This window comes from Columba livia, chromosome 1, assembly GCF_036013475.1.
Source record: "Columba livia isolate bColLiv1 breed racing homer chromosome 1, bColLiv1.pat.W.v2, whole genome shotgun sequence".
Taxonomy (NCBI): domain Eukaryota; kingdom Metazoa; phylum Chordata; class Aves; order Columbiformes; family Columbidae; genus Columba; species Columba livia.
In genome coordinates this window covers 2,352,944-2,380,122 of record NC_088602.1, presented here as the reverse complement: position 1 = coordinate 2,380,122, position 27,179 = coordinate 2,352,944, and the positions used below count along the sequence as shown (strand labels likewise).

At 51.3% G+C, this 27,179-nt stretch overlaps 3 protein-coding genes across 5 annotated transcripts in view; 2 read left to right on the top strand and 1 right to left on the bottom strand.

Annotated features, from left to right (window-relative positions):
* The first annotated feature begins 3,741 nt into the window (after positions 1-3,741).
* MRPL48 (mitochondrial ribosomal protein L48) lies at positions 3,742-15,619 on the top strand. Its single transcript, XM_005500616.3, has 8 exons — positions 3,742-4,029; positions 6,689-6,741; positions 7,049-7,086; positions 7,949-8,034; positions 9,649-9,821; positions 11,385-11,487; positions 13,585-13,674; positions 15,381-15,619. The coding sequence occupies exons 1-8, from the start codon at positions 4,009-4,011 to the stop codon at positions 15,453-15,455; spliced, it is 639 nt and encodes a 212-aa protein (XP_005500673.2). The 5' UTR covers positions 3,742-4,008; the 3' UTR covers positions 15,456-15,619.
* A 1,325-nt stretch (positions 15,620-16,944) lies between these two features.
* Positions 16,945-18,897, bottom strand: LOC135580005 (cytochrome c oxidase assembly factor 4 homolog, mitochondrial). Of its 2 annotated transcripts, none has more exons than XM_065070551.1 (2): positions 18,799-18,897; positions 16,945-17,338 (listed from the first exon to the last, which is right to left on the bottom strand). In XM_065070551.1, the coding sequence occupies exon 2, from the start codon at positions 17,301-17,303 to the stop codon at positions 17,058-17,060; it is 246 nt and encodes an 81-aa protein (XP_064926623.1). In that variant the 5' UTR covers positions 17,304-17,338; positions 18,799-18,897; the 3' UTR covers positions 16,945-17,057. The 2 variants fall into 2 exon arrangements, with proteins under 2 accessions (XP_064926623.1, XP_064926545.1); XM_065070473.1 differs by lacking the exon at positions 18,799-18,897 and adding an exon at positions 18,739-18,793.
* Positions 18,898-27,179, top strand: part of PAAF1 (proteasomal ATPase associated factor 1) — an 18,013-nt gene continuing 9,731 nt past the window's right edge. For both annotated transcript variants that reach the window (XR_010473745.1, XM_005500617.3), the window contains exons 1-6: positions 18,898-19,019; positions 19,095-19,135; positions 20,499-20,602; positions 21,880-21,969; positions 25,346-25,444; positions 26,217-26,367. Coding sequence is in view for 1 of the 2 variants with exons in the window: in XM_005500617.3 (XP_005500674.2) it covers positions 18,973-19,019; positions 19,095-19,135; positions 20,499-20,602; positions 21,880-21,969; positions 25,346-25,444; positions 26,217-26,367 (532 nt within the window). In the remaining variant the exon portion in view is untranslated. The remainder of the gene's footprint in view (positions 19,020-19,094; positions 19,136-20,498; positions 20,603-21,879; positions 21,970-25,345; positions 25,445-26,216; positions 26,368-27,179) is intronic.

Genomic DNA, 27,179 nt, shown 5'->3' with positions numbered 1-27,179 from the left:
AGGTCCAAGGGTGATGTCTCAGCACCAAACCTTTCCTGCTAAGGAGGCACCGCACCCCAACTCGGTCTCATCATTGAAAAAGATCATGAGTTGAAAATAATACTATTCTACCTCCACGTGACCTGCTGCCCTGGATTTGTACATGGTCTGTGTAGCTGGAAGGGACATGGGCTCATGGCAGGGACTTGGGTCACAATGTCCTTTTTTCGGTGTTTCCAGCCATAGTCTCGATGCTCTGTCTCTGCCTGGTGATTGGAAACACTCCTGGAATCATCTGGGTTGGAAAAGACCCTCAAGATCATCGAATCCAACCATAACCCACCCCCGGCACTGCCCCATGTCCTGAGAACCTCATGTCCGTCTGTCCAGCCCTCCAGGGATGGTGACTCCAGCACTGCCCTGGGCAGCCTGTTCCAATGCCCCACAGCCCTTTGGGGAAGAAATTGTTCCCACATCCAACCTCAACCTCCCCTGGTGCAACTTGAGGCCGTTTCCTCTGCTCCTGGCGCTTGTTCCTGGGGAGCAGAGCCCGACCCCCCTGGCTCCAAGCTCCTGGCAGGTAGATCATCCCACCGACTCCTCCAGGCCTTAGGCGCAGTCCTAAGCAGCGCTGCAGGAGGCAGAAGAGGAGATACGCACATCAGCGGTTTTCTTCTGGGGCTATTTAAATGCTTTTTGATTATTTTTGTAATCAAAAGACATTGAGACTTTCAGGTCCTGGATCTCCAGCTCTCCTGGGACAACTTTCCTCCTCCGGACAGCAAGACAGAGAATGGATCGAGAAGGGATTGGGGGGTGGCAAAACCTTCTGCATAGGTCACAAACTGCTCCAGCAGCATCTCTGCCAGCGCTGGGTCTTTGCCAGGACACATCCAGCTGCGTGACGGGGAGAAATCTGCAGCAAAGCAGAAGAAGATGGATGAAATAATCCCTCCAGCAAGGCCTGGCCCTCTCAGCAGCCGGAGGAGCCTTGAGAGCAAGGAGAGCTCCCTGGTTTATTTTAGCGAAGTAAAGAAATGCAGTGGTTTGGGTTTCCGCGGCTGAGGGAGCAACAAAGCAACGCCTTGGCTTCTTTTTTTCTAAATGTCACAAAAAGGCGCGTTGTGCTCCTGCAAACAGCTCACCTGGCTGAGGATGAGTCATTAGTCAAAGAACGGCACGCTGAGGACCAGCGGCTGCGAGCTGAAGCTGAGGCACATTAAAACTGGAGAGAAGGTCCATGATTTGAACGGAGCGGGTGCACAGCTGCCAGAAGAAGCTGCCAGGAGCTTTGTATCCAGGGAAAATCAAGAGCGGGAGCCTTTGTGACAAAGATGCTTTCATCGCAACAGAAGGGATCTGCTTCTATACAGCTGGAAGTCAGCGGAAATCTATAGACTTCAATGTACCTGAGGGCAAATGATATGATTTAACAGTCCCTTTCGGCCTTAAAATGTATCTGTCTCTGATAAATGTCAGAGAAGCTCTGCAGTGAAGAGATGGACTCATTTTTCAGTGAGACGTGAGGGACAATCATGGTAATTAGCAGTCACTCAGTTTGGGGTGATGCTCCCTCCTCAGCCCTATTTTGTGGGTCCTGGGCTGCATCCCCAGCAGCGTGAGCAGCAGGTGCAGGGAGGGGATTCTGCCCCTCTGCTCCGCTCTGGTGAGACCCCCCTGCAGTGCTGGTCCAGCTCTGGATCCTCAGCACGGGACACACATGGACCTGCTGGAGAGGGGCCAGAGGAGCCACAGGAATGATGCGAGGCTGGAACAGCTCTGCTGGGAGGACAGGCTGAGAGAGTTGGGGTGTTCAGCTGGAGAAGAGAAGCTCCGGGGAGACCTTGGTGCAGCCTTTAAAGGTGCCGAGAAGAAAGATGGGGACTGACTTTTGAGCAGGACCTACTTGCCATAGGACAAGGGGTGATGGTTTTAAACTAAAGGAGGGAGATTCAGGCTGGACATGAGGAAGAAATTGTTGCCCTGAGGGTGGTGAGAGCCTGTCCCAGGTTGGCCAGAGAGGTGGTGGATGAACCATCCCTGGAGACATCCCAGGCCAGGCTGGACGGGGCTCTGAGCAACCTGAGCTGGTGAAGATGTCCCTGCTCATGGCAGGGGGCACTGGGGGAGCTGGGAAGGTCCCTTCAACCCAAACTATTCCGTGATTCTGAGAACAGAGGGAATTAGGGGGTGTAGCCCCCTCCATGAACAGAATGTTTGAGGTCATGGAATGGAGGACTGTCGTGAGCCTGACCTCCTCTTTATTGTGTTGCTCATCACAACCTCCCCCACAAACACAGCACCAGGCCGTCCCCCTCCAGCCCCTCCTCAAGCACAGCATTTTCTCCAGGAATTCAAAGTTCACAGAAGCAGAAGCCCAGTTTTCCTGGAACGGGAGAGCCAGTTTGAGCCCAGCTCCGAGTCCCACTTTGCTTCTTGCTCGGAACACCGTGGAATTATCTAACAAGCGTCACTGCCCCGGTGGCCTTGCCTGGGGCTCCCCAGGGAGATCAAAGGGCAGGACAACATCCACATGAGCAGTTTTATCATGTCTGGGGATCGCCACAAAAACACAGCTCAGAGCTGCGAGCCGGTGTCCTTGCAAAGTGTTGAGCAAAGAGCAGAGGTGCTGCAGATCCGCTTCATGTATATGCTGAGCAGGAGATGGCACAGACCCCCCCCCGGCTCTGCTTTTGGGCAAACTTTGTCCACTCATGTTCCTTCTCTTCCATCCATGCACCAGATTGCAAGAGGGACAAACATCTGGGCTGTGTGGCGCGAATCAGGAGCTCCAGGTGCCTCCGAAATGCAGGACAGGGGTGGCAGGGTGGCTCATGGAGCAGGAATCCAACACACGAGTCTGGTCTGCAGCGGAGGAGACTCGCCACGCCGATCAACACCGACAAACTGGAGAGAGAAAGGCCATCGTGAGCCTGGCAGCTCCAGCCAAAAGGAATCGGAGCAGCAATCAGTCAGCAGAGCTGGAAATCCTGACAAGAAATTAAGCCGCCAGGGTGTCGAGCTCCAAGACGGGGGCTCAGGGGAACGGGTGGGAGCGTCTGCCACACAAGAAGAGGGAAATTCGGCAGCAGGGAAGAGAGAGGGGAGTGGGGAAGAGCCATGGGGAAATCACAGAATCATTTTGGTTGGAAAAGACCCTCAAGATAGAGTCCAACTGTTTCCGCACCCCTGTCCCTGCCCCATGTCCTGAGAACCTCCTGTCCGTCTGTCCAACCCTCCAGGGATGGTGACTCCAGCACTGCCCTGGGCAGCCTGTTCCAATGCCCAACAGCCCTTTGGGGAAGAAATTGTTCCCACATCCAACCTCAACCTCCCCTGGCGCAACTTGAGGCCGTTTCCTCTGCTCCTGGCGCTTGTTCCTGGGGAGCAGAGCCCGACCCCCCTGGCTCCAAGCTCCTTTCAGGCAGTTCAGAGATCAGAAGGTCTCCCCTCAGCTCCTGTTCTCCAGCTGAACCCCCCAGGTCCCTCAGCCGCTCCGCAGCACACCTGTGCTCCAGAAATGTGTGTTGGTTAAGCCTCATGAACACAAATCACCTTTTCCTGAAACGTGCTCAGCCCCATCCCGCTCGCCCTCCATCCCGCTCCCCTCGCAGCGCTTCCCGCGCTAACATGGCGGCGGGGGCCAGACCGGCCACACTCAAGATGGCCGCCGTACCACGCTGGTGCCCTTCCAGCCATGCCACACTCAACATGGCCACCTTGATGGACGCGGCCGACGACCAATCAGCATGCGAGAAGGAGCGAGGGGCGGGCGGATCGCGACTAGCAGGGTGTGTAGCACAGTATTGGATGCGCCGCGCGGTCGTTGCCACGTCGCGCTGCTCCATGTGAGACAGCGGGAACAACGTGTCCCCCGGTGTCACCCGCCCCCTCCGCTACGACACCGTGGCCCTGCGAGCAGCGAGGGTTGTCTAAAAATTCTCGTTCCCCCCCGCGAGAGGTTCGGAACGCGGGGCGGGACGCACCGAGGGGACGCCGGGAGCGACGGACGCGGGGCCGGGCGGAGCGATGAACGCGGCGCTGCCGAAGGTACCGGCGCTGGGGACACCGGGGAAGGACACGGAGGGGGAGCACTGACTGAGTTAGTGCCCTGGGTCACCTACCGTGGTGTATCAGCGACAGAGACCCCCCCGAGGGACCCAGGGGTCACCCCAGCGACACAGGGTCCGTCACAGCCCCCCCAGCGATGTCACTGCCCCTGGGGACCAGCAGGTCCTTGGTGCTCCCGGTCACTCTTTAATTTGTAATTGCCCGCCTGCCCCAGGGGACACGATGCAGGTCCTGCCTGGTGGGGTTGTGGTGACAGTAAAGCTCTTTTATATAGATATATAGATATATAGATACATAAATATATAGATATATAGATATATAGATATATAGATATATAGTGACAGTAAAGCTCTTTTGTATATATATATATGGTGATAGTAAAGCTCTTATATATATTCTTTTTAATATTTTATATGTTTTTTTAATTTTTTTTAAAACATTTTAATATCTTTTATATTATAGATGAGGTACTCAGGGACATGGGTTAGTGCCAGGGTTGTGTTATAATTGGACTTGATCTTGGGGGGCTTTTCCACCCCAAATGATTCTCTGATTCTTTGCCTCACAAGCTGTTTTTTCCTCCATCCACATGGCTCCGGAACGAGCAGGAGGGTTTGATCCCCACAGATCACGGGGGATCTCCCACCCTAGCTTGTTGGATCCTGGAGCAAGGCGAGGGGGTGCATGAGAGCTCACCACACTCATCATCATCCTCCTGCTTCATCCCTCTGAGTTTTGGTGATATTCTGGGGAGTGATATTCTGGAGAGACTGTGTCACTGAGGCAACCCACAGGTCAATTTAAGGCACAACAAGGTCCAAAAACAACTTTTATTGAACCGGCGAAAAACAGGGTTTTAGCACTCCAAAAGTGACTTAAATACAGGTTCGGATATCAGTTGAGGAAAATTATTGAGACAGCAACTAATACAGCAGGCGGTCCACAGTGTGCATGCACGTGGCCTCACCCAAAACAATGCTGGAGCCGTCCCCGAGTCCCGGAGGAGTACACACTTCCCTAAACACGGTGCGGGATTATTTTTAAAGAGATACAGGAACAACCCCAGGTTCCAGTATAGGTTGGGAAATTACATATTAGAGAGCAGTGTAGGGGAAAGGGACCTGGGGGTACTGGTGGACAACAGGGTGACCATGAGCCAGCACTGGGCCCTTGTGGCCAGGAAGCCAATGGTACCTGGGGTGGGTTAGAAGGGGGTGGTCAGTAGGTCAGAGAGGTTCTCCTTCCCCTCTACTCCGCCCTGGTGAGACCACATCTGGAATATTGTGTCCAGCTGTGGCCCCTCAGTTCCAGAAGGACAGGGAACTGCTGGAGAGGGTCCAGCGTAGGGCAACAAAGATGATTAAGGGAGTGGAGCATCTCCCTTATGAAGAAAGGCTGAGGGAGCTGGGGCTCTTTAGTTTGGAGAAGAGGAGACTAAGGGGGGACCTCATTAATGTTTATAAATATATAAAGGGTGAGTGCCACGAGGATGGAGCCAGGCTCTTCTTGGTGGCAAACAATGATAGGACAAGGGGTAATGGGATCAAGCTGGAACACAAGAGGTTCCACTTAAATTTGAGAAAAAACTTCTTCTCAGTGAGGGTGGCAGAGCCTGGCCCAGGCTGCCCAGGGGGGTTGTGGAGTCTCCTTCTCTGCAGACATTCCAACCCGCCTGGACACCTTCCTGTGTAACCTCATCTGGGTGTTCCTGCTCCATGGGGGGATTGGACTAGATGATCTTTTGAGGTCCCTTCCAATCCCAAGCATACTGTGATACTGTGATACTGTGATACACACACTCCTAGTGAGTACGGAAAGTGTGCACTCGCGATTCCACGAGAGTAAATTTATAATACGCTCGCAGTCCTGCGAGAGTTATTTTACTTACACGTGCAAATGTGCACGGAATCCTACATGTGCTTATGTGGAAGCACGGGAGGAAAATACACTCGCGATTGTGCGAGGGGCTCTCGGCGGCCACTCGCGATTGTGCGAGGAAATAAAATACTTGTGCAAATGTGCACGGAAAGAAAATACACCCGCGATTCTGTGAGGATTAATTTTACACGCGCTCATATGGAGCACGGAAAGTTACACGTGCATATGTGCACGAAAGTACAAATATACTCGCAATCCTGCGAGAAGTTTTACTCACACCCGTGACGGCGAGGCAAGTGGGGTCCCCATCCCGGGGTGGCTCTCGGTGGCATCATCTTGCTCGTGCTCCGAGAGACCCGCGGCAATGGGCGAAGTCTCAACGACAGTCCCGTTTTTATCTGATCAGATCCGACTGTAGGCACTCTAGAAGCTTCTCTGCACCCCCCCACACTGTCTGTGGGTGCCCCTGAAGCCTCCAAACATCCCCCACACTGGGCTCAGTGTGCCTTGGCACTCCCTTCTCCTAATGTCCCAGGAGCCAGGGTGCGCTGGGCCAGACAAAAGAAGCTGTTAGCCTCAAGTAGCGGAGAAGGGGGAGATGTGCCATACTGAAGGAGGGAGGGGGGTTGCATTCTGCCACAGACTGGAAGGGTTATTGAGTGTTCCGAGGGTCTCGGGTGTTGTTTCCATGCTGTATTTTGGGAAGCGATGGTGAAAACTCGGTGAGTGTTTGCATTTTGACCATGGTGGCTCGTTGCAGGTGCTGTGCTTGAGGAAGGGAGTGTTGCTGAAGCAGGTGTTGGCGCTCAGCAGGTGAGTCTGACATCAAACCCAGTGAATAAAACACACTATAGGGCATTAAAAACCCTTGGTCACTTCTACTGAGAGTCTCAGAGCACGTATGTGGCAGAAAAAGTACGGTTTGCCAAGGGAAATCTTTTAGTGGTGGAGGGATGCTCAGCTCAAAGGGCTGCGGGTATGGAGGACAAAGAGTTTCATTGCTGACGGGATCAACCTGTGTCTGAGGAACTTGGGCTGTGAGCCTTTGCTCAAGGAGATATGTTTTATTTCCATAGGTGGCTGAAATCAGGGCTTTTAACAATTATCTTGTTTCCTACAGAGCAGCAACACCCAGAGAAAACTGCCTGTGCGCTGCAGGTAAGGCCTCCTATTAACCCAATGCAAGGCCAAAACTTCATTTACCCAAGATAAGTATTGCATTTCAGCATTTACGTCTCTTTTACGTTTTTTTTAGCCAATTTTGGTCTGGTTAAATAACATTAGCAGGTACTTTTCCTCTTCTATACCTTTTTTCCTAACCCTTTCTTCTGTTTCCCTGCTCTTGGTTGAGCTGTGGAGTGACACCAGCCACATGCCATTCACTATATTAATGTCCAGGAAATGACTTTTACAGCCCTTTGAGGTCCCACTTCAAAATTTATTGAGCTGGTGGAGTCCACTGTCGCAATTTAAAATCAAACTTGATTTTGATGCGGAGGCAAAGCGTATCCGAGTGCCTTAGATCCTTGGTGTTGGGTTTCTCTTTGCTGTTCTGAGCTCTGTTCATTAAAATGAGGATTACTGAGGGTTTCATTTTAAAGTATAAATAAAACGTTGAGGCCGTTTTGATTTGGCTTCCGAGCACATGAATATTTGAACAGAGTTGGATTTTAAACTAAACGGGGCTCAGATCCATCGTAGTAGCATCACTGCTGTCGCGTGAGAGGAGACAGATGGAACATTTCATCAGCATCCTCCCCATCCGCTGGTGCTGACAAGTCTGCCTTTGCTTGAGAATTCACCTGGGAGCGAATTAAATGAGTCATTTTTAATCTCTCCCTCCCTTATTCGCTGCTCGCCGTAACCAGCTGTGAATTATAACATTCTGGCTGTGGCGCCGAGGACAAATTCCCGCCCCCCATGTGGATTTTGGGCTCTCGATGGCACCCACGTGTGTTTGTTTAGAGAAGGGCTGTGTGTTGTTCAGCTGGAAACGCGTTTCCTCTGCTTTAATTTTAAGGTGACGTGCTCGTGAGTTGCCACAGACACTACAGATCCCATCCTGCGCACGGCATTGGGAGGTTCAAATACCTGCTCCCGAAGGAGGTAGGAATAACAATTTCGGCTGACCCATCTTCTTACAGTTCGGTTTAAACATGGGTATTATTAATTCCAAGGCTGATGAATCATATTAAAAAAGAATAATGATTTACATGTGTTACATCACATGAAATACCCACTCAAAACACCGCAGATATTATTTTGTGTGGTATATTCTTGTTAATGGGGGGTAAGAATCTCTTCTCGATGCTGAATTTCACACCTCAGCTTCAGATTATTGCAGAGTATTGTGAGGAGGGCTTCTCTGCATTTCAATATTGTGCATTTAAATGCTTTACATTCCCTCGAATTTGGAAAGATGACAATTTTGGTGGAAGGAAGGAACAATAACTCACCTAGACAGCTGCCTTGAAGTCAGGAATTAAAATAAAACCCGGTTTGTTTTCTACTCCTGGGTTTCTCCTGGAAGGAATTAATCACGGTGCGCATGTATTTTCTGTGTGAATCCTGCGGTGCTGCCATCCAAGAGCCGAACTGCTGGACTCAAGAACATCTGTTACAATAATGTCATCCCAGTTTTGTGATCGGGGACAGCGAGCACAGATGGGCTGCGATGTGTTCCATGTAGTTGAGCAAAACCTTTGTCAGAGGAGAGAACCTTTGCGTGGGCTAAACTGAGGGAGTGGGTCTGGATGAGCGGGTGGTGAGGTGACTGTGAACTGGCTGAAGGGAAGAAGCCAGAGAGTCGTGGTCAATGGGCAGAGTCCAGTTGAGGCCTGGATCTAGTGCAGTGCCTCAGGGGGCAGTGCTGGGGCCGCTGTTATTCAATATATTCATCAATGACTTGGATGAGGGAATAGAGTGACTGTCAGCAAGTTTGCTGGTGACACCAAGCTGGGAGGAGTGGCTGACACGCCAGAGGCTGTGCTGTCATCAGACACCTGGACAGGCTGGAGAGCTGGGCGGGGAAAATGTAATGAACTAGAACAAGGGCAAGTGTAGAGTCTTGAATCTGGGCAGAACAACCCCAGGTTCCTGTGTAAGTTGGGGAACGAGCTGTTAGAGAGCAGTGTAGGAGCCTCAGTTCCAGCAGGACAGGGAACTGCTGGAGAGAGTCCAGCGCAGCCACCAAGATGCTGAAGGGAGTGGAGCATCTCCCGTGTGAGGAAAGGCTGAGGGAGCTGGGGCTCTGGAGCTGGACAAGAGGACACTGAGGGGGGACTCATTCATAGTTACAGATATCTGAAGGGTGAGTGTCAGGAGGATGGAGCCAGGCTCTTCTCGGTGACAACCAATGACAGGACAAGGGGCAGTGGGTGCAAACTGGAGCACAAAAGGTTCTGCTTAAATCTGAGAAGCAACTTGTTCCTGGTGAGGGTGGCAGAGCCTGGCCCAGGCTGCCCAGGGGGTTGTGGAGTCTCCTTCTGTGCAGACATTCCAACCCGCCTGGACACCTTCCTGTGTAACCTCATCTGGGTGTTCCTGCTCCATGGGGGGATTGCACTGGATGAGCTTTCCAGGGCCCTTCCAACCCCTGACACTCTGGGATTCTGGGATTCTGTCTCCTGTGCAGGCACGAGTTAATGCTTTTTTTTTATTTCCAGCTTTATCCAAAAACAGATATCTTTTTCTTTCTTTTTGTTTTAAAAAAAATTACAGGTTCCAAAGAGGAAGAAGGATAAAGTACAGATGAAAGAGATAAATGTTGGGACCGAACATGAGTATGGAGATCTCAACATCCAGATGACTTCCTACGATATGTGTCTGGTGGAACATTTCGCTCAATATGTGCATAGACTCTGCAACCGGCTCTCCATCAGAGTGAATGAAAGGTATGAGGAACATCATAAGATCATAGAATAGTTTGCTTGGAAGAGACCCTCGAGATCATTGCCCTTTCTGGGAAGAAATTGTTCCCAAGATCCAACATGTAAATAAGTGTAAAGCTCTTTGCTGTTCTCTTTTTGTGTGTCTGCACGGTTTGGGATGCTTTATTTGGATAAAGAAGGCTGAAATTGAGTTGTTCAGGCACTGAACAATTTCAGGTGGCCTCAAGTTGCGCCAGGGGAGGTTGAGGTTGGATCTGGGGAACAATTTCTTCCCCAAAGGGCTGTGGGGCATTGGAACAGGCTGCCCAGGGCAGTGCTGGAGTCACCATCCCTGGAGGGCTGGACAGACGGACAGGAGGTTCTCAGGACATGGGGCAGTGCTGGGGGTGGGGGAACAGTTGGACTTGATGATCTTCAGCATCTTTTCCAACCAAAATGGTTTTATGATTCTTTGACTGAACAGATCTCGAGGCGGGGAGGGAAAGAAGTGCCATTACTTCTAATTCTTCTGAGAAAAAAACACTTAAGCCTGTGGGTGCTGAGCTCAGGAACTTGTCTTGCTGCCTTTCGCTGCTGTTTTTCCTTTATAACGTTTTACCCAGGCTCTTTGTGTGTATATTGCAGAGTAAGCAATGGTAGTGAATATACAAACTAGAAGGAGCTTGGGGAACCCTGAAGCCTGTGGGAGGAGAATATTATTGCTGCAGAAGCACTAAGGGAGTAAAAACACTTAGTGCTGATTATCTGAAATGTGTGTCTTTACCTGTATGTCCGAGTATAAACGCTGGTTCCTCCTCACACCAATTAAACCTGTCAAGAATAATTATCTCTATGTTCATTTATTTGGATGAACTGTCAGCCGTAGATCAGCTACTTGTAGCATCTCTGTGATGTTTCTTGCACCAAAGAAATCATTTACCCTTAAAGAGCAAAATCTATAGGGTAAAACATGGGCGGTAGGATGTAGCTTGTTGTTACTGATGCCGTGGAAATGGAGTAACTGTAACCAGAGAGCAAAATCTGACCCACTGCCTTGTTGTTAAATTCACTGTAAATTCCTGATACATTCGCTGTAAATCCCTGACAAGATCACCATAAATTCCTGATAAATTCACCATAAATTCCTGATAAATTCACCATAAATTCCTGATAAATTCACCCTAAATTCCCAATCAATTCCCAGCGGTGAATGCAATATCCTTGCAGTGGTGCGTTGCGGCAGTGGTTTTTAGCTCCGTTCCCAATTAAAATAGATAGGCTATTAAAAAGTAAGTCAGAATTGTTGCTTTAAAGCTCTCCTTCAAATATAAAGTTAAAAGTTCTCTTCTCAAGCTGCTGTTTGTAGCTGAATTTGCTGGTAATAGCGCTGCAAGCTTCCCCCTTATCTCCTTCCAGTAAAACACCCGGCTTCTGCCAGCGCTTGATTTGCGAGATACATTGTTTGCATAATTAATTTCTCATTAAAAGTTAATCTTCCTGCCACATTCCCTGCTGCTGGAGGTCGATTCGTTCCTGTAAAGCGGCGTGAATCCTTCCTCCCCTGTCCTAACCGTGTGGTTCCCTCAGCTACGCCATGCCCACCAAAACCGACGAGGTGCTGTTCTTGGAGGAGCGAGGTTCCAAAATGCAGCTGGATGCGGTTCTCACCACCCACCAGAGGGTTGTCCAGGTATGAGCTGGTGTTTGCCGATAACTCCACGGCTCTTGTGGTGGCGTCTCCGTGCTCAGAGCTCTCAAACCCCCTTAAAAAGCAGGCGTTAAGTCCCTTTAAAGGTGTGAATTTGAAGCACCAAGAGTCTAATTCACGATTTCACAGAATCCCAGAATGTGAGGGGTTGGAAGGGCCCTGGAAAGCTCATGCAGTGCAATCCCCCCATGGAGCAGGAACACCCAGATGAGGTTACACAGGAAGGTGTCCAGGCGGGTTGGAATGTCTGCACAGAAGGAGACTCCACAACCCCCTGGGCAGCCTGGGCCAGGCTCTGCCACCCTCACCAGGAACAAGTTGCTTCTCAGATTTAAGTGAAACCTTTTGTGTTCCAGTTTGCACCCATTATCCCTTGTCCTACCATTGGTTGTCACCAGAAGAGCCTGGCTCCATCCTCCTGACACTCCCCCTTTCCATCTTGATCCCCAGGAATGAGTCCCCCCTCAGTGTCCTCTTGTCCAGCTCCAGAGCCCCAGCTCCCTCAGCCTTTCCTCACACGGGAGATGCTCCACTCCCTTCAGCATCTTGGTGGCTGCGCTGGACTCTCTCCAGCAGTTCCCTGTCCTGCTGGAACTGAGGGGCCACAACTGGACACAATATTCCAGGTGTGGTCTCCCCAGGGCAGAGCAGAGGGGCAGGAGAACCTCTCTGACCTACTGACCACCCCCTTCTAACCCACCCCAGGTACCATTGGCTTCCTGGCCACAAGGGCCCAGTGCTGGCTCATGGTCACCCTGCTGTCCCCAGGACCCCCAGGTCCCTTTCCCCTACACTGCTCTCCAACAGCTCGTTCCCCAACTTACACTGGAACCTGGGGTTGTTCTGCCCAGATACAAGACTCTACACTTGCCCTTGTTCTATTTCATTACATTTCTCCCCACCCAACTCTCCAGCCTGTCCAGGTCTCTGATGGCAGCACAGCCTCTGGCGTGTCAGCCACTCCTCCCAGCTTGGTGTCACCAGCAAACTTGCTGACAGTCACTCTATTCCCTCATCCAAGTCATTGATGAATATATTGAATAACAGCGGCCCCAGCACTGCCCCTGAGGCACTGCACTAGATCCAGGCCTCAACTGGACTCTGCCCATTGACCACGACTCTCTGGCTTCTTCCCTTCAGCCAGTTCACAGTCACCTCACTCCCCGCTCATCCAGACCCACTCCCTCAGTTCAGCTGTGAGGATGCTGTGGGACACTGTGTCAAATGCCTCACTCAAGTCAAGGGAGATCACATCCACCGCTCTGCCATCATCCATCCATCTTGTTATGTCCTCATAGAAGTCAATGAGGTTGGTCAAGCACGACTTCCCCTTGGTGAAGCCATGTTGACTGCCCCTAATGACCCTCTGATCCCTTGATATGCCTTGAGATGGCACCAAGGAGAAGTCGTTCCATCAGTTTCCCAGGGATGGAGGTGAGACTGACCTGTCTAGAGTTACCCGGGTCCTTCTTGCCTCCTTTCTTGCTGAAAGTTGTTCGCAAAGTAGCAGGCAGAAGAAGCGTTCCTGCATTCTGTATTTAATAAGATTTATTATCTATTTTACACAGAATAATTGATACAAAGTGTGGAAAAATCATGCGTAAGGTTGAAAGATTTGACAAACTCGATGAAATTTAAAACTAGTATTAGCCAGTTTCAAAAGTGGAGGTAAATATTAATAGGTATTTCTCTCAGTGACTTTTTCCTAGTTTATAGTGTGTTGTCTTGCTAAACCCGTGATAAATTACATTTTAAGTCTAGAATTAGACTTTTCCCACTGGAGAAAGCTGATGTGCGGTTAAGGTCGAGGATGCAGGTTTGCTGTGGCAGCTTTCGTGTTGAAGTCTCTCCTAAATTCGCGTCTTTACGTGCAGGAGGCCACGCAGGTAGGGATGGGAAGCACAATATTCATAGAGAAGAGCCAAAATAAGAGTTTGGGGATGTGCTGTATGTGAGAAGTGTGGGGACGAAGCAGAGAGCTTGGCTGCCGCAGGCTTGGACCAAACCAGCGTCTCCTCCCGTGGTTTTAATATAACGAGTCCATTTTGTGCGTGACGTTCTGTTCATTTCTTCTTTCAGATCAGCGGTTTGAGTGCGACGTTCGCTCCGATCCTCCTGGAAATAATTCAGAGTAATCAGCCTGAAGGGGTCCATCTGTCAGTGGCAGAGGTATCTTGAATTTTACCCATTCCTTTGCGTTTAGGAAGCAGATGTGATGCATGACTTGGTCTGAAAATACAGACCTGGTCCTGCGACTACTCTTTAGTCTAGACTTAGGGATACCCGGCACCTCTCATCACTTGGTCTATCAAAACCCATTACCTCTAATTCTTGATGAACGTTTCGTTTTCCCCTTATCCTCCTATAATTAATCGCAGATTCCCTGCGACCCTTCCCCACCAGGAACTTCACGGAGCAGTTGGTAGCAAAGCTGAGACTGGAAACCCAAATGTTGTGCCCAGTTTGGGTGGAATTTGCTCTGGGAGATGTTCAGCTTGTTTTCTATAGAAAGACCCAATAGTTTTCTCAGCACTGAGAGCGTGAGGACAGAACCCTGCTTGCTAGTGGACCCGGCATAAGGACTTATTTAAACATCTCTGTTACGTTCAGACAAAACAGTCACAGGAGGTGCTTTTTATTCGGGGACTAAAAGACTTTTGTGGCTGGAAAGGGAAGGCAGCACAATGAATTCAAACAGGAAAACACAGTTGGCTTCTTTGAAGAACGTTTAGTTATCTCCAGCTCTGCAAACCAGAAGGAATAGGGGAGAAGGGCTCTTGAGTCCAGTAATAATGTGGTTTGCTCGCAGTGCTGTGTCTGCCTTAGGGCCCTTGTTTTTTTCTTTTTAATTTTTGCTGGTGGCTTTGTCTCTGGAGGGAGAACGGTGACATTGGGCCATGGAGAGGAGAGGAGAGGAGAGGAGAGGAGAGGAGAGGAGAGGAGAGGAGAGGAGAGGAGAGGAGAGGAGAGGAGAGGAGAGGAGAGGAGAGGAGAGGAGAGGAGAGGAGAGGAGAGGAGAGGAGAGGAGAGAGAGGAGAGGAGAGGAGTCACAGAAATGATGCGAGGCTGGAACAGCTCTGCTGGGAGGACAGGCTGAGAGAGTTGGGGTGTTCAGCTGGAGAAGAGAAGCTCCGGGGAGACCTTAGTGCAGCCTTTCTGGACTTAAAAGGGGCCGAGAAGAAAGATGGGGACAGACTTTTGAGCAGGGTCTGTTGTGATAGAACAAGGGGTGATGGTTTGAAACTAAAGGAGGGAGATTCAGGCCAGACATGGGGAAGAAATTGTTGTCCTGAGGGTGGTGAGAGCCTGGCCCAGGTTGGCCAGAGAGGTGGTAGATGAACCATCCCTGGAGACATCCCAGGCCAGGCTGGACGGGGCTCTGAGCAACCTGAGCTGGTGAAGATGTCCCTGCTCATGGCAGGGGGGGCACTGGGGGAGCTGGAAGGTCCCTTAACCCAGACCATCCTGCGATTCTATGATGCTCGAGCACGACGCCGCTGCTCACTCTTCCAAACGCAGTTCCCCAGGTGAGGAGGAGCCAATGAGGCTGAATTTCAGAGCAGCCCCTTGCGGTTACCACACTCCTTTGCCACCAGAATCTTTCCACCCTCAATGATTTCCCCCCAAAGCTGTTCCTGTGCGAGGCTGGATGTAAGAGAAGAGGTTTAGAGCTCTCCCACCAGCTTCCAGGTGGAGCTGCCCATGAGTTCTGACCCTGCAGTGACTTCCCACTCCCTGCCTTCATTTAAGTCTTGTATTTTTCCACTTCTCAGCCATTCTCTTAGGGAGAAGGTTTGTCTTCCTTTTGATTTCAAAAAGTGCTCCAGAGGTAATTCTGATTTGCTTATTTTTCTTCCTTTTCCCTCCCTCCCCAGCACACCGAAGCTCATTTCAAGAGCCGATTAAAGTCCCGGCCGGAACTTGAAGAGCTGCTGGCGCAGATGAACTGAGACGAGGAAGAAACGCTCCATCCGCTTCAGAGCCGACTCTGGGAAAGCGAAGCCACTCGAGCCTCCGCAATGCAACTTCACTGCACTGATAATTTGGCGATCTGCAAGAAATTCGCACTGTTGTCAAGCAGTTTGTCTTAATAAAGAGATGTGTTTATATCCAAGTGATCTGTACTCACTGAAGTGGGTGCAGGATAAAACGTGGGTTTACTTTTCCCATTTCTGACCTTTTTATTTCTTTTTTCCTGCCTGTTTGGCTTTTGGTATTTGAGGATTTCTGAAGGTTTCAGTCTGCAGAAATCTCTGCAAGTGAATGATACTTTACTGCAGTAATTTGATGTGGAAGTGACCCATCCCGCTCCTTTCTTCAGCTGGAAGCCGCAGCAACACGTTACTCTCATAAAACCGCTTAAACTGGAGCTTTTCCAACACAAATGGAGCCTCAGAGCCCTGGGAAGGTTGGGGATAATCATCCCCAAGCATCAAAACTCCTGTTTGATGGAAAAAAGCATCAGAGGTGGCAAAATATCTCCTTAATTTCTTATAAACCTCCCCCTGGATCCCCAAAATCAACCCAGTTTTTACAACAGCCGTTTTCCTGGTTTCAGCTAAGACAGACCCCATTCTGCTGGGTCGAACAGGTTGCAGTGCTGGGTCCATTCACTCCAATCTTCACTATTTCAAATTCTAAGATCGGGCTGCTTTTATTTTGGGCCGGAGCTGACATGATACTTGGTTGAAATGCATTAGAACCAAGTTTAGGCCTTGGTTTGATGGATGCTACGAGGAGGTTTTTCCTGCCCCAAAAAACTGTTTGTTTTCCCATTCTAGGCACCAGTGGGAAAATAACTCGCTAGCATCCTCCCCAGGATGGGTTGCTAGGAGGTTGTATTCAGCTGAGCATTTCTCCTCACCAGAGCCTTTTATCCCCACATACCTGATGCTCCTGGAGCTTCCCAGGAGATTAATCCCCTCCAAAATCCCATCCTGTGCAACATGAGGTTATCACTGGTGGAAAAGCTCTGGAATCATAGAATAGTTTGTGTTGGAAGGACCTTAAAGGTCCCCCAGTGCCCCCCCTGCCATGAGCAGGGACATCTTCACCAGCTCAGGTTGCTCAGAGCCCCGTCCAGCCTGGCCTGGGATGTCTCCAGGGATGGTTCATCTACCACCTCTCTGGCCAACCTGGGACAGGCTCTCATCACCCTCAGGGACAATTTCTTCCTCATATCCAGCCTGAATCTCCCTCCTTTAGTTTAAAACCATCACCCCTTGTCCTATCACAACAGGCTCTGCTCAAAAGTCTGTCCCCATCTTTCTCATGGGCCCCTTTTAAGTCCAGAAAGGCTGCACTAAGGTTGAAATCCACATCAGGGATGTTATACCCACACTGTGAATGCTCCAAATCTGGGACATTTTGGGCTGGAAACTCCCACCCAACCCCACAGGGATGAGCTCCCAGTTACCCACAAAGACACTCGAGCCAGGATAACAAACCACCAGATTTAATTTCCCAACAACTCAGCGTGGATTATTAAAAACAATATCACAGAAAATGGGTCAAACAGCGCAGGGGCGCCAATGGCGGCGCGCCCATGGATTTCAGTCGCCGGCGGGCTCGTGGCGGGCGGGGGGCGGCTGGCGGGGCCGCTGGCGCCGCTCCATGCACTCGCCGAAGGCGCGGAGCTGGGCCTGGCAGTGCCGCCAGTCCTGCCGCTGCGCCATGCACTCCTGCAGCGCCCGGTGCTGCGCCAGGCAGCCCGTCCGCCCGATCATGGCGTCCACGGGGTCCTCGTCTTCGTCCTCCTCCAGCGGCGGGGGGTTCCTGGCGTGGCCGGGTCTCGCCATCGCTGGGCTGGTGGTTGTCACGCAGTTGTCACCCCCTGGGTCAATGATCCCGTTTTTGGGGGCGCGCACTAAAGTGCCTCGCACCCCCGTACCTCCGTGGGTGCCCCCGTGTGTTCCATGTGCTCCAGGAGGAGCTCAGCACCCCGCCATGGAGACCCAAAATTCCCATGGGTGCCCAGCACCCCCAATGCACCTTACCCCACCCATATGCTCCATGCACCCCAAAGGAGCTCAGCACCCCCCAAGCAGCCCCTGGCCCCCCATGAGTACCGAGCACCCCCACGCACCTTATACAACCCCCCAGTAGGTGCCCAGCACCCCCACGCACCTTATACCCTCCCCATAGGTGCCCAGCACCCCCAATGCACCTTACCCCACCCATATGCTCCATGCACCCCAAAGGAGCTCAGCAGCCCCTGGCCCCCTGTGAGTACACAGCACCCCCACGCACCGTATACAACCCCCCAGTAGGTGCCCAGCACCCCCACGCACCTTATACCCTCCCCATAGGTGCCCAGCACCCCCAATGCACCTTACCCCACCCATATGCTCCATGCACCCCAAAGGAGCTCAGCACCCCCCAAGCAGCCCCTGGCCCCCCGTGAATACCCAGCACCCCCACGCACCTTATACAACCCCCCAGTAGGTGCCCAGCACCCCCATGCACCTTATACCCTCCCCATAGGTGCCCAGCACCCCCAATGCACCTTGACCCCACCCATGGGTGCCCCCATATGTTTCATACACCCCAGGAGGCGCACAGCACGCCCTAAGCAGCCCCCAACCCACCATGAGTACCCAGCACCCCCATGCACCTTATACCCCCCCATAGGTGTCCAGCACCCCCCACGCAACTTACTCCCACCCACAGGTGCCCCATACACTTCATGCACCCAAGGAAGAGCTCAGCACCCTCCCATGCAGCCCCCAAAACGCAGGAGTGCCCAGCAACCCTCATGCACCTTCACCCCCTGCACATGGGTGCTCAGCACCCCCCATGCACCTTAATCCCACCCATAGGTGCCCAGCACCCCCTCCATATACTGTACCCCCCACCCATGGGTGCTCAGCACCCTCCATGTCACCGTGAGTGTCACGTATGCTCCCTGCACCCCAGGAGAAGCTCAGCACCCCACATGCAGCCCCCAGCCCCCTATGCACCTTAATCCCACCCATAGGTCCCCAGCACCCCACATGCACCTTATACCCACCCATGGGTGTCCAGCAATCCCCTACAGCTTTACCCCCACCCATATGGGGTGTAAGGTTCTGGGTCCTCAGTAGCCCCCACGCACCTTACCCCCACCCGTGGGTGCCCCCATATGTTTCATGCACCCCATGAGGAGCTCAGCACCCCCCCAGCCCCCCTACAGCTTACCCACCCATGGGGGCCCAGCAGCCCCCAGGACTTTTCGGCATCTCCCCTACACCTTACCCCCACCTATGGGTACCCAGCACCCTCCATTCCCACTCCCGCAGACCAGCCCCCCAATACCTGCCCAACAACACAGCGCGGCCCCTTTAAGGCTGGCGTCGCGGAGAGAACTACCGGGAGGGGCGTGGCCTCAGGAGCGCTCTCTGATTGGAGGACGCCTTCCCTTTCTGCTTCCACCCCTCGGGGGCTGACGGGAAGGAACGAGGCGGAAGGGGGTGCGGATGCCTCGGTAAGATGGCGGCGACGCTGCGGATCCAGAGCGACTGGAGTCAGGTGCTGAGGTAAGTCCGGCCCTCCAGGTCCCTTCCCAGCCTCGGTCCCTTCTCCGCACTTAGCCCCGCTCTTTCTCTCCGCAGGAGGGATGAGGGTGAGGCCTGGCTGAGCTGCCGGAGCCCTGGTGAGCGCTGAGGGGCCTGAGGAGGCGGGAACGGGGAGGGTTCGGGGGGTCTTGTGGGCTGTGAGGGGACCCTGGAGTTTGGAGGGGGGTGTCCTGTGCTTTGGGGGTGTCCCGTGATTGGGGCGGGCCTGTGGGTAAAGAGTGGGTGAGGGCAGTTTTAGGTTGTGGGGGTGGTTGATGGGGGTTTAATTGGTTATAAGAGTTGAGGGTGGTTGGGAGGGGGTGAAGGAGATTGAGGGGGGGCTGTGGTTTAAGAAGGGATGAGAGCAATTGGGGATCACAGAATCCCGGACTGTCAGGGGTTGGAAGGGCCCTGGAAAGCTCATCCAGTGCAATCCCCCCATGGGGCAGGAACACCCAGATGAGGTTACACAGGAAGGTGTCCAGGCGGGTTGGAATGTCTGCACAGAAGGAGACTCCACAACCCCCCTGGGCAGCCTGGGCCAGGCTCTGCCACCCTCACCAGGAAGAAGCTTCTTCTCAAATTTAAGTGGAACCTCTTGTGTTCCAGTTTGAACCCATTGCCCCTTGTCCTATCACTGGTTGTCACCGAGAAGAGCCTGGCTCCATCCTCCTGACACTCACCCTTTAGATACCTGTAAACATGAATGAGTCACCCCTCAGTGTCCTCTTGTCCAGCTCCAGAGCCCCAGCTCCCTCAGCCTTTCCTCACACGGGAGATGCTCCACTCCCTTCAGCATCTTGGTGGCTGCGCTGGACTCTCTCCAGCAGTTCCCTGTCCTGCTGGAACTGAGGGGCCACAACTGGACACAATATTCCAGGTGTGGTCTCCCCAGGGCAGAGCAGAGGGGCAGGAGAACCTCTCGGACCTACTGACCACCCCCTTCTAACCCACCCCAGGTACCATTGGCTTCCTGGCCACAAGGGCCCAGTGCTGGCTCATGGTCACCCTGCTGTCCCCAGGACCCCCAGGTCCCTTTCCCCTACACTGCTCTCCAACAGCTCATTCCCCAACTTACACTGGAACCTGGGGTTGTTCCTGCCCAGATACAAGACTCTACACTTGCCCTTGTTCTGTTTCTTTTAATTTTTCCCTGCTAAACCCTGTGGGTTAGAAGGGGGTGAGGGGAGTTTGGGAGTCTAGGAATTAGAAGGGGGTGAGGGCGATTAAGGGGCATCTTGTGGGTTATGAGGAGTGAAGGCATTTGAGGGTATGTGCTATGGTTTATGGGGGTGAAGGCAGTTGGGGGATGCCCTGTGGTTTAAGGGAGGTTGAGAGTGGTTTAGGGGTGCTGTGTTTTAGCAGGGAGGATGAGGGCAGTCGGAGGGGCTCAGGGGTTTAGGGGAAGGTGAGTTGACAGGAGGATCTGGTGTCTGACATGAGCAGCTGCTCTTCTTGCAGGAAAACCAACCCTGTACGGCAGCCTGACCCGCCGTGGGCTCAGCACCGAGGGCGTCCCCGACATCGCTGCTTCCGAGGGCTTCGTGGTTGGGGAGGTCACGAAGGTACCAGGGCTCGGAAACCACCTTCCATGCGTGAGGGGTCACGGAAATGATGCGAGGCTGGAACAGCTCTGCTGGGAGGACAGGCTGAGAGAGTTGGGGTGTTCAGCTGGAGAAGAGAAGCTCCAGGGAGACCTTAGTGTGGCCTTTCCGGACTTAAAAGGGGCTGAGGAGAAAGATGGGGACAGACTTTTGAGCAGGGCCTGTTGTGACAGGACAAGGGGTGATGGTTTTAAACTAAAGGAGGGAGATTCAGGCCAGACATGAGGAAGAAATTGTTGTCCTGAGGGTGGTGAGAGCCTGGCCCAGGTTGGCCAGAGAGGTGGTGGATGAACCATCCCTGGAGACATCCCAGGCCAGGCTGGACGGGGCTCTGAGCACCCTGAGCTGGTGAAGATGTCCCTGCTCATGGCAGGGGGGGCACTGGGGGAGCTGGGAAGGTCCCTTCAACCCAAACCCTTCTGCGATTGCATGATAAGGAGCAATACACTTATACCAGTCAAAATAGCAGCCTAAAATTGTTGCGCAGTCCCACACATTGTGCTGTCTAGCTTTCCTGGGCCTCCCCCCATACAGCACCCTGGAGCTGCTCTGTAGCATCCCATAGTGTGGCTGGGGCTGTATGTCATGGTTGGCCAGGCCACTGTGACCATCCTTTGCCACCCAGAGCCTGCAGCTTGAGCAGACACAGGGAAACAAGCCCAACACTGCACCTTCCAACAGACTTCAGGGTGTGAGAGATCAGAGTAGGGCCCAGATCATAATTCTGCCTTGGCAGCCTGTGTTTCAGTCGGACTAACAGCACTTCTGAAAGACAAGAAAGGCCTTGAGGTGCTGGAGCGAGTGGAGAGAAGGGAACGGAGCTGGTGAGGGGCTGGAGCACAAGTGTGATGGAGCGGCTGAGGGACCTGGGGGGTTCAGCTGGAGAACAGGAGCTGAGGGGAGACCTTCTGATCTCTGAACTGCCTGAAAGGAGCTTGGAGCCAGGGGGGTCGGGCTCTGCTCCCCAGGAACAAGCGCCAGGAGCAGAGGAAACGGCCTCAAGTTGCGCCAGGGGAGGTTGAGGTTGGATGTGGGAACAATTTCTTCCCCAAAGGGCTGTGGGGCATTGGAACAGGCTGCCCAGGGCAGTGCTGGAGTCACCAGCCCTGGAGGGCTGGACAGACGGACATGAGGTTCTCAGGACATGGGACAGTGCCGGGGGTGTGGGAACAGTTGGACTCAATGATCTTGAGGGTCTTTTCCCATCAAAGTGATTCTAAATATTTTTTCTCCTCTAGAAAAGCATCGTCATTTCTTGTCCTCGTGAAAATGTGTCCACAAAGTTCCTGGCCCCGTACACAACTTTTTGTGGAATTCATCAGAAAAGTGTAAGTAACGTCGCAGAGTGAGTGGGAAATAACTGAACACGACCCTGAATGTTCACAATGTGTCTCTGACTGTTGTGTGTTGGTTCTGCGGGGTGGTCTGCAGCAGGATTTTCTGTGTGAACCGGGTAATAAAACATATCATAGAAAATAGATCATGGAAATTCCATCATGCTTATGTTTACCCCACGAAAACCATCTCTCAAGTTCTTTAGGGTGTTTTCTTGCAAGTGATGTGATTTCTGCTCACTTCAGGCCCATGACAGATCCCCTGTAAAGGAATGAGATGTGTGAATTAGTGTGTCAAAAAGATATAAATAAGAGCAACCAGCCACTGAGCTGTTCACCTCAGCCTACTTCATATCTATCCCAAATTTATAGCAGCTGTTTGCTCCCATATATATATCATGAAATTGGTTTTGCTGTTTGCAGGGCTGGGAATTGAGTGTTGCATAAATGAGTCTTGACCTGGTGGGAATTCAGAGACCAGAAAGGCCCGACTTGTATTTAAAACAATAAATAAATGGCGTGAACTTCTCACTTATTCAAAAGCAGTCCTGCTCGTTTTGCTGAAGAATCTTCTTATTGCACCCCTGTCAATCTGGGGGTGCAACAAGTGCAGCTTCTCGCTGAACAGTGATACAGAAAGGCTGATTCTGACCTGAAATTTCATTTCTTTGAAGAAAAGCACGTAACTTGCCTTTGCTGGAAAATAGCCTCTGCTTTTGATGAACACTAAACCCCATGTGGAAATGATCCAAGAAACCAGGGAGTGCGTATCCTGCAGGTACAACCGGCTGCCCTAAAGGGAGTCCCCCGAATGCTCCTGGAGATGTTTTTGTACACTCACCTCACGATTTATTGAGTACATTGTGATAAACCCAGCTGAAAATGCTAAAAAGTCACTTTCTGTTGACAAAACTCAACAGTGATATAAATCAAGGTGCGCTTGGACAGCTCTACAGCTGTTGAAGAGGAAGCAGAGCTCTGCTGAGAGACAGAGCGTGACAATAAGGCAGCTCTGGAGACCGGGGCGAATCATTGCTCTGAGCTTTGTGCTCCTGAAGGGTCCCCAGCTGCCCTTTTGTGTGATAAACGGAACCGTGATTGAGAGCACAGCAAAATGGGAAATGCAGGCTGTCAAACGCACGTCTCCTCTGGAAAGCAGTTGAAGTCATATCTATTAGTATGTAGATGAGTTTAAAGCTGGTGTGAACTAAGCTCCAGTTTTCCTTTTTACCTGCTGCCTCTTCTGAACACTCATGTTTGGCCTTGCCTGTTCATGTATCCCTCCTGAAAATCTGGGGATATCAAGGAATCATTTTGGTTGGAAAAGATGCTGAAGATCGAGTCCAAATGTTCCCCCACCCCTGTCCCTGCCCCATGTCCTGAGAACCTCATGTCCGTCTGTCCAGCCCTCCAGGGCTGGTGACTCCAGCACTGCCCTGGGCAGCCTGTTCCAATGCCCCACAGCCCTTTGGGCAAGAAATTGTTCCCACATCCAACCTCAACCTCCCCTGGCGCAACTTGAGGCCATTTCCTCTGGTCCTATCCATATATGTGAAAAGTCAGTGGGGCTTTTCATTCCTGCTTGAATGATCTTCACAGGATTTTTTTTTTTCCCCCTGGGGAGCAAATTACCACAGATTGGTTTGTTATATAAAATACCTCTCATATTACTGATGCGTTTATCACATTAGCAATATGTAAGGAAATGTATTTAACAGCTACTGTAATGGCAAAACCATTACCTTGTGCTCTTATTTAATTTTTCTAATTCCTATTTTAATTCCCAATATTTTCTTTTTGTCAAATAGAGGATGGGTATTGATCCTACACCCTGTCAGGTTCACCAAGTGCCGGGTCACAGCAACCCCAGGCAGCGCTACAGGCTCGGGGAAGAGCGGCTGGAAAGTGCCCGGCGGAAAAGGAGCTGGGGGTGTTGGTGCCAGCGGCTGAACATGAGCCAGCGTGTGCCCAGGTGGCCAAGAGGCCACCAGCATTCTGGCTGGTACCAGCACTGGTGTGGCCAGCAGGCCCAGGGCAGTGACCGTCCCTGTGCTGGGACCTGGGGAGGCCAAACCGCCAATCCTGGGGGCAGTTTTGGGCCCCTCACACCAAGAAAAATCATTCTGTGATTCGAGCTACTGGAGCTTTTCAGGAGAGCGGTTTGTTCTGACTCGTGCTTGGCTGGGAGAACCGAGGGCTGAACGGTGGCAAAATGTGTCCAAACGAGCCCTGACTGATGCGCATGCAGCAATAGGATGCTGTAGGACACCCTTAACATCTGGCAACAGCTGGGAATTGATGTGGGTCTGTTATATACTTGATCTCCTTGAAGCCATCGTCTGTAAGTCTCAGGCCTCTAGCTATCATATTTTTGTTGGCAAAATCTCTCAATCTATTTGTATCTTTGGGTTTCCTTGTGAACACAGTAGAAAATCCGACTGTCTTCAGGCTGAGCACGTGCAAGAGGATCAACAACGCCCGGTTCTGTTTGAGAAGAGTTAATCGCTCCAAAAAGTGTTTAATCTTGAAGCCTGGGATGAAGATGAGCAGCCTCACCCCTTACAGACCGGACCATGCAAATTAAGACCAAAAACCTGCTTGGAATAGCGACAGACCTGCGATATTTGTTTCTTCCTCATTTCTGTTGGGATTTTACTGCTGTAGGGTTTTTTTTTGTAATCCACACAGTGTATATGGAATTATTAGGAAGCTTTTGGAGGTAAAGCAACACGACTCCAGTAGCCGAATCTTGCAAGCCAACACAACATATTTATCATATATCTATTGGGTTTGCAGGCTGCAACACCAGCGTTAACCTTCGTTCTCATAAAATCTATATGATCGTGTTTTTCAGCCTGTTTAGAATCATAGAATAATGTGTTAGTTTAGTGTTGTTACAGCCTCTATTGGAAATGTCGCTGTCACTTGGAAAATGTAATTATTTATTATCTGTTATTTTATTTCATGCACATTAAAATGCATATAACGCAAACCCCAACACAACCGCTGTCTGCGCAGGCTCCTGACCTGGTTTCTTTTTCTCCCTGCTTTGCTGATCTCTACAGAGTCACAGGCAGAGAATAACAAGTTCTCTGACAAATTTGGTGGTAATATCTCATAAAACTTACTGAGACATTGAGGTGAGACCGCTTGTGAAGTCCTCACATAAGGCTATAAAATGTTAGACCGTTATCGGGCTGAAATGCTTAAGGAAACTCTTCTGGGTGTTTTAAATAAGTGTTGAGATGATAACAGCGCTGGATGATGCACTTAGGAGGTCTCCCCAGTACAGAGTTAGGCTCTTGAGCAAAAATACCCATATACAGTGTCATGTAAAGCTGAAATTTGGTGGTTTTTTCCCCTCCTGCAGGTTACCTGTCTTGACATTTCCAGTGGCGGAGGCCTTGGCGTCTCCACCAGCACAGACGGGACCATGAAAATCTGGCAGGCGGCGAATGGAGAAATAAGAGTAAGAGCATCCAGCTTTGATGTCGTGTGTTGTTTGTGCCATTACCGGAGTCATTCGGCTGTGATTTTGGTCGGGTTCTCCACACCCTGTGGTCTAGGACAGGCGATAAGTTGGTTTTTTAATTGAAATTTGACATCTCGGAGGTTTTTAGTCAAATCTGTTGGAAAGTATGACTTCTCCCAAGGGAAACGATGCACAGCAATCCGGAGAGGAGTCACAGGGTGAAGTTATTAATAAGAAAAGGTAGTTAGGAATGACGTGTAGAAGGTAACGGGAAGTTCCTGACCTGTGTGGTACAAACACTGAATTTCTTCGGCGTAGAGAAGAGGTGAGGAAAGAAAGAACATGATGGATTAAGCTCAAGGCTTCCTGCCTTCCCAGTATTATAGATATATATATATATACACAAAATAAATATATATAAAAATATAAAAAAAATCTATATAATTATATATATAAGGTATTAATATTTCTTGACATGTCAGCGGCTTGTTTGCCAGAGGAAAAAGACATTTAACCTCTTATTAGAAACAAATCTAGCATCCTTTGCTCTGTAATTAGCTACTCAAATGGCAGAGGGAGGCCCAAAATGTACCTGCTGCCTCTTTGCCCGTCTCAAATTCAGACGAGTCCGTTGCCGGAACGCAAGGGTTTGAACTTAATCCTCTGCCCACATGGGAACGCCCAGGTTTTCCAATGTCGTAGCTCAAATAAATTGCTTGGTGTGAAGATGATAACGACGGTACTAGCACGTAGTTCTTTGTTTTTCCAGAGACTTTTGGAAGGCCATGTGTATGATGTGAATTGTTGCAGGTTTTTCCCGTCGGGCCTCGTGGTTCTGAGCGGGGGAATGGATGCCCAGCTCAAGGTCTGGTCAGCGGAAGACGCCAGCTGCGTAGTCACGTTTAAAGGTCACAAAGGAGGTACGGAATATTTACCCTTTCAAATCCTTTATCTGACATCTGTGTAATTGTTCTTCTTACCCAAGCACTAACATTCATTCAAATTCTGACATCTGGAGTGTCTTTTCCAACTTGAATGATAGAGTGTACTATCAGCAAGTTTGCTGGTGACACCAAGCTGGGAGGAGTGGCTGACACGCCAGAGGCTGTGCTGCCATCAGAGACCTGGACAGGCTGGAGAGCTGGGCGGGGAGAAATGTAATGAACTAGAACAAGGGCAAGTGTAGAGTCTTGAATCTGGGCAGGAACAACCCCAGGTTCCAGTGTAAGTTGGGGAATGAGCTGTTGGAGAGCAGTGTAGGGGAAAGGGACCTGGGGGTCCTGGGGACAGCAGGGTGACCATGAGCCAGCACTGGGCCCTTGTGGCCAGGAAGCCAATGGTACCTGGGGTGGGTTAGAAGGGGGTGGTCAGTAGGTCAGAGAGGTTCTCCTGCCCCTCTGCTCTGCCCTGGGGAGACCACACCTGGAATATTGTGTCCAGTTGTGGCCCCTCAGTTCCAGCAGGACAGGGAACTGCTGGAGAGAGTCCAGCGCAGCCACCAAGATGCTGAAGGGAGTGGAGCATCTCCCGTGTGAGGAAAGGCTGAGGGAGCTGGGGCTCTGGAGCTGGACAAGAGGACACTGAGGGGGGACTCATTCCTGTTTACAGATATCTAAAGGGTGAGTGTCAGGAGGATGGAGCCAGGCTCTTCTCGGTGACAACCAATGGTAGGACAAGGGGCAATGGGTGCAAACTGGAACACAAAAGGTTCCACTTAAATCTGAGAAGCAAC

Bases quoted from the DNA above. Each gene is read 5' to 3' on its own strand.
- MRPL48 (XM_005500616.3), top strand. From the start codon at position 4,009: ATGAACGCGGCGCTGCCGAAG. The intron at 6,742-7,048 runs GTGAGTCTGACA...TGTTTCCTACAG, and splicing joins CAGGTGTTGGCGCTCAGCAG to AGCAGCAACACCCAGAGAAA. The intron at 8,035-9,648 runs GTAGGAATAACA...AAAAAATTACAG, and splicing joins AATACCTGCTCCCGAAGGAG to GTTCCAAAGAGGAAGAAGGA.
- LOC135580005 (XM_065070551.1), bottom strand. From the start codon at position 17,303: ATGGCGAGACCCGGCCACGCCAGGAACCCCCCGCCGCTGGAGGAGGAC.